The sequence below is a fragment of the Diaporthe citri genome (assembly GCF_014595645.1).
Source record: "Diaporthe citri strain NFHF-8-4 chromosome Unknown scaffold_4, whole genome shotgun sequence".
Lineage (NCBI taxonomy): Eukaryota > Fungi > Ascomycota > Sordariomycetes > Diaporthales > Diaporthaceae > Diaporthe > Diaporthe citri.
In genome coordinates, this window is record NW_025064849.1 from 3,014,476 (window position 1) to 3,024,855 (window position 10,380).

Sequence of the window (10,380 nt, forward strand, 5' to 3'; positions counted from 1 at the left end):
ATTAAATAACCTCTTATATATCCTTTATAAAAAGAAAGATAAGAAATTGCTTAACTTAAAAAAAGGTTGCTAAATTAATAACTTGCAAAATAAGCAAATTAAGTAAATATATAATATTTATAATAATCTTATAATTAAAGTTAATATTATCTTAAAGGTTAAACTTAAAATATTATAATATTATGAAATAAAGTTAATAATAATAATAAAACTTAAAAATTGCTTTTAAAATCAAAGGATTAATATTATTATAATTAGCATTAATAAGAAGGCATAAAAAACGGTTAACTAAAAGGTATTTAAACCTATAATAAAGTTATTAAAGCTTTATTTTTATTAGGAATATTGCTAGCATATTATTGCCTTTTATATTAAGGAAAATCCATAGGTATTCTTACTTTTAGGTAATTAGGAAGGTCTTTTTTAAGTACTTATTTTTTTATTAAACTACCTTATTAATAATATTATAAAAGAAGAAAAAGTTTTTATTTATATCTTAAATATAAAAAAGGAAAGGAATAAGCTTATTTATAATATAAAATATTAATAGCCTTATTAAAGTATTAACTTATATTATACTAAGTAACTTAATAAGTAAGCTTAAGCTAAATTATACTTATGCTTTGCTAACTTATGTAATATTTAAGTATATAAAAAACACTTAACATTGCAAAGCTTAGAATTGCTTATATTTAATTATTAAAAATGTTGTTATACTTATATTTAATATAATGCCTTAATATTATTAATAAGAATATTAATTTTAAATAATAAATATCTTTATTAATAAATAATCTTTAAAATTAATGCAAACATTAAAGCTGCTTATGTTATTAAAAAAGTTATAAAGGAAGGCTTAATTTATTAAAAAGGTATAATAAGTATGCCCCTTCTTATTATTATTAATAATTAAAGTTATTATAATATTAGCAGCTTTAAAGTTAAAACCTTTAAAGTTAATAAAAAATATATTAAACTTATTATTATTAACTTATTATTTAATATTCTTATATATATAAATATATATAACTTTAGCATGCTATTAATCTTTAAGTAAATAATTTATTAATTAATATCCTTCTTTATAATATATAAAATACTTCTTCTTTCTACATTATATATCGCCATTATTACCTTTATTAAGCTGATATTCATTATTATAACCACCTTTATAAAGTTCTTTATTATAGCTATTGCCTTTAAATTAATAAGGCTGGCTTAAGCGGAAATTTAATTAAAAGCCATTACCCTTAAAAAAAAGTTAAGGGTACCTTGCGCGCTAATTATTATTATTATACTGCCTATTAAAATAATATTGCTCTTTAATATTTATAATAATTAAATTATTATTATTTTAATTATTATAACCATTAATATAACCTTATTTATAAGCTTATTAATTATTTCCTGTAATTATATATTATAATATAAGGTTTTAAGCCTTTAATGCTTTAATATATTATTATAAAATAAAGTAAAATTGCTTAATATTTATTAACGCTATTAAGATAATATAATAAAATTTAGGAATATCTTATATTACTTGCAAAATTATATTTTGCAAAGGGCCATCCTTATAAGTAATATACTTAAGTACTTTATAATAAAGCTGCATTTTATTAATAAGCATTTAAAGAATATCTGCATAACTCTTATTTAAGTTTCTTTATTAAAAAATAAAGAAAGTTAAAGTATTTTAATTTATAAAATAATTATAATAATTATTATTTATATTAAATTAATTCTTAAGTTTCTTATACGCTTAAGTAAATAAGTCCTTTTAATTAATAACTTAAGTATAATATATCTTTATTAATTCCTTAAGCATATATAAAAAAGCTACCTTAAACTATTAAGGCTAAATTTATAGGTTATTGCAAGCCTTATAAAAAAGGAAGATCTTATTATTAAGAATATTATATAGTTTTTTAATAAATATCTTATCTTTATAATAATATTTATTTAAGTTAATTACTATATTTAGGTTAAATAGGAAGTTCTTTATTTTTATTAAAGGTAAAAGGGTATAATAATTATATGCTATATAGAAGTTATTAGCTAAAGGAAGGTTGCTGCCTTTTCTTAATAAATCAAGAGGTCCCAAAGGGCCATTATTACCTTCACCGCTACCACTAAATAAGCCGGGCGGTTTAAATGGTCCAGGATTAGGAGAATCATCATCATTAAGTAGTTCCTTAGCTTCTATCAGGGTATAATTAAAGTTAAGAATAATATAAATACTTAAATCATAGCTTTAAATTTAATTAATTTTAAATATAATGCAGTATTTTTGCTTTTAATTTACTAGCCATTTAAGATAATTTAATGCTTTAAGGATATATATTAATTCCCTTAAGGTATTTACTCCTTAAGTATAAATACCCTTAACTTAAAAAGTTTTCTTAATAATGCATAGCAAGTCTTTATTAATTTATATAAACATTAGCTTAATTTAGCCATAAAAGTCCTTAATAAATGCTTTATATACCTTATTACTTAATATATATGCTATAGCTTAAATTTAACCTTAAACATAAGTATTTAAGTATTATTTATTATTAAAAGATCCTAAGGGATTTATTTATATTAAAGGGTTAAGTATCTTAACAATGCTTTTAAATATAAAAATATAATTCATTATAATTAATATTAATAAACTATTTTAGCTAGCAATATTGCTTATTATATTTATTATATTATTATTATTTCTTATTATTTTAATAAAGTAATAATAGGGATATATTTAATTTAAAAAAGGGAGTAATAAAAAGGGGAAATAAGTAGTGTTAAGGGAAAAATAAAGAAGTTAAGGGTTACTTTTATAACTTAGCCATTAAAAGGCAAATTAATTCCTTTCTTTAAGTTTATTTATATAATAAGATATAAGTAAATATATTATTAATAAAAATAAATGTTAATTTAGTTTTTTTAATTATAATTATTAAATTTAAAAGTTATTATTAAGGTTGTTTAAAGCATAATAAATATATATATATTAAGGGTAGGGGAGTCCGCCGTAATTTCTTATTATAATAACTACTTCTTTATATATTAAGTATTATTATTATTGTAAATTGCGTTATGTAAATTTATAATATTAATAATGCTAATTAGCATAATTAAAAGGTTATTTCTTTAAGCTTTATTAATTTATAATTGCCCTTGCAATTATTAATTAATATTAGCTAAGTTATATATTGCAATATAACATTTAGTTAATATAGTGGTTTATTATTATTAATTATAAAAGAAAGGAAGGCAAAAGGCTTAATTATGCTAGCTATTTTATATATAGTGCTAAGGTTGCTACCTGCCAGGCATTTCAATGGGTTAAAGCTGCCTAATCCCAAACAATCCTCCATACAAACAACACCCATTATTCCCACACTAGCCATTCCTTTATATAAATCCTTATTAAAAGTTTAAAGCCTTTAACTCAACCTAAATTAATAATTAAGGTATAACATTATATATTATTTTAATTTTTTAAGAATTAAAAAACTTTTCTTAATTACCTTTTAATTATAAGGATAACTTTCTTAGTAAGTTTATATAAGAAAAATGCTCTTAAAATTATTATTAGCTATAATTAAATAGCAATAAATAAGTTGTAAGCCATGGTAATAAGGGCATAATATTTTTACAATTAGAAAATTTAAGAAAAAATGATAAATAAGTAAATAGGCCCTTTTTATTATTGTAAATTAATACCTATGCATTAAATTATTATTCCTTACATTATTATATTAATTAAGGGTATAAATATATTAATTTTTTTAATTAAATTATTGCTAAAAGGCCTTTAAATTAAGTTTAATTAAATGCAACCTCCTTAATCTTTTAAGTATTTTAAGCTTTTATTATAATAATGCTCTTAATTAAGTAATTAAAGGTCCTTAAAAGCTAATTAATAATACCTTTATTGCCATTATTATTATTTATAAAAAGGCTATAGTTTTATAATAAAGATAAGGTTAAAAATATATTTAAATTAAGCACTTTTTATATTTTAAATTTATTTAATAATTACCTACCCCTTTTTATATAATTACATTATTATAATAATATATACTTTACCTTAAGTAAGCATTTAATTAATGGCTAATTTAGCTATCTTATAAGCACTTCCCTCCTTTATAAATATTATTTATTATAATATTAATGCTTTTTTTAATATTAATAATAATTTTAATAATAATAAGGAAGGTATTAATAAATAGTTAAATAAGGATATTATTAAGTTAATTATATTAATATCTTTACTTGCTTTTATGCTTTAGCAACCCTTAGTTTATATATTGCAAATAAGCTTTTTTATTAAGGGTTTTTATATTAATTATGCTTTAATTTTTAAATCCCTTAAAGCCCCCTTGCTTTTAATAAGCTTTTTTCTTTTAGCATTTAAAGTTAATAAGCCTAATATACCCTTAAGCATTATAAAGCCCTTAACTAATTCTTATATAAAACCTTTTCTTTTTATATATTTTAACTTCCTCTTTTCTTATAAATAGGATTTTTTTTAAATAACCTTATTATTATTAATAATAAAAACTTTAAATATAAAGTAATTTAATTTATATTTTTTTTTAAGATTATATAGTTTTTAGGATATTATTAATATATTATTAATATTATGAAATATAAGTATAATTAATGCTATACCCTTTATTATTATAATTAATTAATTATGCTTGTTATTGCTTATATATTTAATTTAATAATTATATAAGTGTAATATGCCTTTATTATATAAAACTTAATATAGCTTTATAATTATCCTTACATAATTTTATATAATATTATTAATCTTTTCTTTTCCTTAATAAATATATTTAAAAAGATAAAACGCATTATAATATATAAAACTACTTAAAATTTACATTCCTTATTACTTCCTTTTAGCAAAAAGGCTTTATAAAATATTATGCTTATTGCAAGGTATTGCTATATAGTTTAACCAACCTGCTTTTCTTTTTTATTATATATTAAATAAGCTTAACTTGCTTTTGCCTTTTAATAATTTTACTTATTAAATATTAATTAATCTTATTAAATATAAATTAATAAAATATAATTTAATAGCCTTAATGCTTATTATAAATTTATTATAATTAACCTTAGCAAGGATATTAAAGAGTTTTTTAAAGTTAAGTTTAAGCTTAATAATTAAATATTTTAAGGTTATTTTATTAATAATAAGAAGGGTTCCTTAGTTATTTAAGAGAAGAAATAGGGAAAGATTAATAGCAAGTTATATTAATTAAAAATCCTCTTAAAGTTAAAAGCTTTTTAAAGGTTTAATAATTTCTTTATTATTTAATAAAATAACGCTTTAGCATATAAATTAAGATTAATTAAGATTTATTTTAATAAGCACTTTCCTAATGCTTATATTGTTAATTAGCTGGCTTATTTACTAAATCTTAACTTAATTAAGTATATTTAGGCATTTATAAAGAGGTAAATTAATAAATAACTTAAGGAGTAACCTATAGGTAAAAATTTAATAACAGCAATTTCCTTAGCTTAGGAAGCCATTAGCTTAAATATGCTAATACACCTTTATTTAAGCATGCTAAGGCAAATAATAGCGGTTATTATAGTAAATGGGGGCTAAATTGGTATGTAACCCTATAATTAAGTGACTTACTTATATAAGCTATTTTCGCCGTGCAATTTAATATTGATATTATTAATGTGCACTAACCGCCAAGACCGAGAAATCTACGTAATTTATCACTATTAACTTAGGGGACCCCTTGCCAACGTACCGGAAGTCACGAATTAACCTTCTTTAGGGGAAAACCCTGTATAATGCAGCCAGTCAGTCGACTGGAGCGAGTGTGAGTCAAGCAACACCGCAGAACAGCCAACGACAGGCATCTGATGGATGGGTGCGATACATACGATCCCCAGTCTATTCCTGTCTGCTTCTTCCCCACGTCGCCTGGGCGTTTCCAGCCATCTCAGGGTTGCACTCGACGGGCCGTCGTTCCCTTTCCCTTCCCGTGCATTTCGGTCTCGCTCTGTCAGACTGAAAGGGTCCTGCATGAAACAACTTTGAGCAGACATCAGACCAGGGTCCAGTTCCAAGCACTCTCCCATCAGCTCTTGCCACCTGGGCACTCTGCCAGTGAGCACGCACCACTGCAGCAGCTGCAGCTCCAGCTCGACTGCTGCATGGACCACAGGACAGTGCAGTGCACGCACATCGATCCATCTATCTCATCTTCCCCGCATCTTGCCAACGACCGACCTGCGACAAAGGAGGGTATGCCAGATGATGTTGCAGGTGGACCTCAGGTGCTATTCGTCAAACCAGATCTGACTCTTGACATTGTGCGACCAATCCGCCGATTCTGCACCTTGTGCGGGGAATGACAACTCCGAGATGAGGCTGCCCCGACAGAGCTGACGCCGCGCCAAGCTGACCCGTGGAGTATCTGGACAGTCTGGACGCTCTGGATTGAGAAACAGGCTCGACAGGAACAGCAACCCTTTCGGCCCTCTGTTCGGGGGATCGACACTCATCCCTTACCCGGCCAAAACTTCCATTAAGTGCCAAGTCGCTCCCAAGCCCTGCCAAGCTGGAGCTTGACCTCTGCCTCTTCATCCGTTTGGTTGGGAAGCTGTTGAGCCCACTCCAGCAAAACGTCTCACAGACTAAGAGGTGACATCCAGCCTGCATTGCCGTCTTGGGTCGGAGGCGACCAAGCACGGCCTGGACGACAGCTCCTGCAACGCAACACAACACAGCAACTCTGCTGTGCATCTCCATTGACACGACAAATAGGATCTCCACGCGCACCTTTAATATCTCTCACCGCTCTTGCAATCGGTCTCTGGCGCATTCCGTCTTACACCAGACCACCACGCTGCACCATATCCGTACTACTTGAACGCTTGATTCATCCCCCGGGACCTGTCAGCACAATCCCCGAGACACCCTCACATCCGCCGAGCCTCTCCAATATCCTTCAATACCAAGCCCCGGCGCACCTTTGAACGGCTTGTTTGCGACCCAACTGCCCTTTTGGCCCGGCCATTTCAGCTCCTGGATGCCACATATCCGGCGCACCGACCCATCCAACGCGCCCCCATGTATCTGCCTCTCACGGCCACAGCTCTCTGCGAGGCTCGATCGCAACAGAGCACCCACTTGAGCGGCGACTCCGGTGTCAGGCGTATCCTCGCTCCCTTCCTAGAGCTCTTACCGGCGTCCACCAACGGTGGCGTCCGCCTGTTACCGGCTGCATGTAGCGACCCCGACATGGCTCCGATCAGCCATGACCATGATCACGGCGGCGGCGGCGGTCACGTCCTGCCCGACGAGATCCAAGAGGGCACCTTGCTCTTCTTCCTTTCCAACCCCCTGCTTCTCTCCCTGACGGTCGATCATTTGCCGCCATCCGCCACTGTGAGTCTCGCAGCAACCTCCCGGGCCTTTCGGAGCTTGATACATCACACGCCTGGTGTCTTCAGACGGCTTGACCTCACGCAGGTCAAGTCTGCGCAGTTTGATATTGACCCCATCGATCAAGGGGGCGAGGTATGGCGAAACGTGCAGCTTGATGAGAACCTGACAGAAGACGAGTGAGCTTAACCTTGACACCAATCCCGCCCGGCCTTGTACTGATTCTTCATGGATAGCTTCTACTCTGGGCCCCTACGTGGGATATTCGGGGCTCTCCGTCGACAGCAGATTCTTCGAGATGTGTCGACACTAATCTTAGATGGTCTTTCAGTGACTGCTGAGCTGGTTCACGAGATAATCAGCGACCCTTCATACTCCGTCCGCATTCTCTCCTTGCGAGAGGTGAAGAATCTGAACGAGCCGAAGCTACGGGCAGCACTTCAGATGGCAGTCCGTCCCAGCCGGCCGGAAGGTACGCCGCGGCTGAAGGGTCTGTACATCTTTGGCGCTAAGGACCCGCCTTGTTTGACCGGGGATACCGCCGCGATTGGGAATGGAGGCAACGCCACGGCTGCCGGATGGAACCAGCGTTCGCACCAGGCCCTGTCTGACGTCCTACACCAGCCAAGCGACTTGTGGTATGATCGAAAAGGCACAGTCGTCCCACGCCCTGTTCCGACGGAGTGGGCATCCACAATACTAGCCTGCGCAGGATTGATATCCTTCGATGCGGTCTTGTGCAGGGGGCCCAGGCATTTCAACTCACCTGCGTTTGGCCAAGTCAACATTGGCCCGAGCAGTCCTCCATCACCCCAGGTTCCCTCCAGCTGGGCAGTTGCGACGCACGCGTTGGACGGATGCGCTGGTTGTGGGGCAGCACCGGAAGGGTGGACAGTATGGGGCGAATCGGCCGGCACGGACGGAGACGACGACACGTGCCGATTCCCTCTCCTCGCACCGCCGCCGGTGCACAGCAGCAACACCAGGGTGGCTTGCTGTCCGTCAGGGGCGGACGTGAAACCATCGCGGAGCGGCGGATCCAACAGAACCGAACAGAGACGATTCCTTGCCAGGTGCATGGAGTGTCTTCGCGACCGCTATTGCTGGGGCTGCAACAAGTGGTGGTGTGAGAAGTGCTACGTGCCCGGGCAGATGGACTCGCACGTCGATGGACTCTACTACAAGGTACGAGATGGTCTCTGTGACGAGTGCGTGGGAGTAGATGACGAGCTTTTCGGTGGCCGCCTTTCCGACACCCCACGCTCCGAGACGTAGGAACGTGTGGCTGGTGCGGAAACATGCCCTCGGGAGTGCGAGTGTCGACTCCAGAAAAAACAAAACCAACGACCTTCCCTCCTCAGATCGCCCCTCTAACAGTCCTGAGGCCGACGAAATTGTATGCGATGGTTATGCCCCCCTGCTTGCTTCTGCGTGCAGGTACCTTAGTTTCTTGCTTTTTCATTCCAACCCGCTCGACCCTGACGATGTGTCGGAGCCAGTTCATCTCATCCGAGACTTTGCTGACGCGTCTTGCGCCCCAGGCTCGAATGGCGAGGAGTTGCTGGGAATGCGGCTATAACGTGAGTTGCATCGATTACGATGGCCGGCCGAGAATGTGTCCAGGTCCGGGGCTAACGTCTTGGCGATAGTGCTCGACCTGTATCGATCGAACGCAGCGGCAATGCCGCAGCTGTCGTGGCGGGTACTGTATTATCCACAACGAGGGCTCGACAAGCGAAAAATGTGACTGTGAGTTCTGGTCACTTCCTCCCGGTTTCTAGTGTCCAGTTGCTGACTTCTGTTCCCAAAGGGTGCTCGTCCCGCCGCCCTTCGCGTCGTTGAACTCAAGGATCCGAAGAATCGGGCCATGTGTGCGGGCACAGAAGACAGTCATATTCGCCCGGGGGCAGTACTGATCTGCCCGTATATGTTGCGGACCCGACAGCCCACACTTGATAGCCGCGGGGACACAACACCCACCGAGAGTAACTCCTCGGTACCCGCGGACTTTTGGGCCACATCACGGTGATGGAGCCGCAGGAGAACGAAGTGCACCAACTTGGAAATGGAAGAGAGCCTGGTGGTCGTCTGCAGCGGTGAGCAGTGGCCAACCTGACAGATTGATGCAGAAAGGAGTGACCGCGTTTCCCCTAATTTTGGCATATCTATACCCACACAGTCTCTTCACATGTACGTTTCAGGCTCATATGGCATCTCCTCTCGGTCGGCGTCTCATTTGGCAAGCAAGCGAACACCCCTCATGTATCAGCCGGCGTTGCTGTCGTCGCCGGCAAAACTTCTACTCGGCTGTATTAGCATTGCAATCTCCCAATCAAACACCACTCCTGTCCTTGGCCATAGCGGCCCCATATCCCGCCGGGTAGTCTGCCGCTCCCCACAAATTCATTTTCTCAGCGCGCGGCAAGCTCCTTGTTATACTTAAAAGGTACGCACAATAACATTCATGAAGAGGAACGTACGTCACGCGACGAGGACCTTGGACTGTTTGCCGCACTGGTCGTTCACCAAGCCCAACTACTTGCCAGCTCGCTGATGCATGCCATTGTAAGGTTTTTGTCAAGGTTGATGCTTTGACTCGAGCGTTTCTCAGTTTCATGTTTCGTCATGTCTTCGAAACAAACAACATGCAAACGAACAGTTCATTCCAACTTCTTGAACCAGTGAGGCAGCATCGGAGAATAAGGGATGGCGAGGCACAGAGCAAGGGCCTCTCAACGAGGTTCACCCTGTTTCTACAGATTTTGACATGTCTTATCAAACCTCAAAACATCATGACTGGGAAAACAACTGATGCTCCCCCGAGCTGCCGGATTCGTCCACACACGTCGCATTATCATATGTGGATCGCAAGCAAACAACGCCTCCGGCCACGACGGCTCTGTGGGACTCAGACCTTCCCGTCTTTGGCAGTCATGAAGCCCAGCCCATGGCTGGTAGTCGGGACC

The 10,380-nt window shown here is 36.0% G+C and overlaps 1 protein-coding gene across 1 annotated transcript; it reads left to right on the plus strand.

Annotated features, from left to right (window-relative positions):
- Positions 1 to 7,099: 7,099 nt before the first annotated feature.
- On the plus strand, positions 7,100 to 9,443 carry INS49_009994 (uncharacterized protein; the record flags this gene model as incomplete). Its single annotated transcript, XM_043170721.1, has 6 exons — positions 7,100 to 7,417; positions 7,502 to 7,593; positions 7,651 to 8,685; positions 8,956 to 8,994; positions 9,064 to 9,163; positions 9,225 to 9,443. 6 exons carry the CDS (start codon positions 7,100 to 7,102, stop codon positions 9,441 to 9,443), a joined length of 1,803 nt encoding a protein of 600 aa, XP_043025286.1.
- Between the last annotated feature and the right edge of the window lie 937 nt (positions 9,444 to 10,380).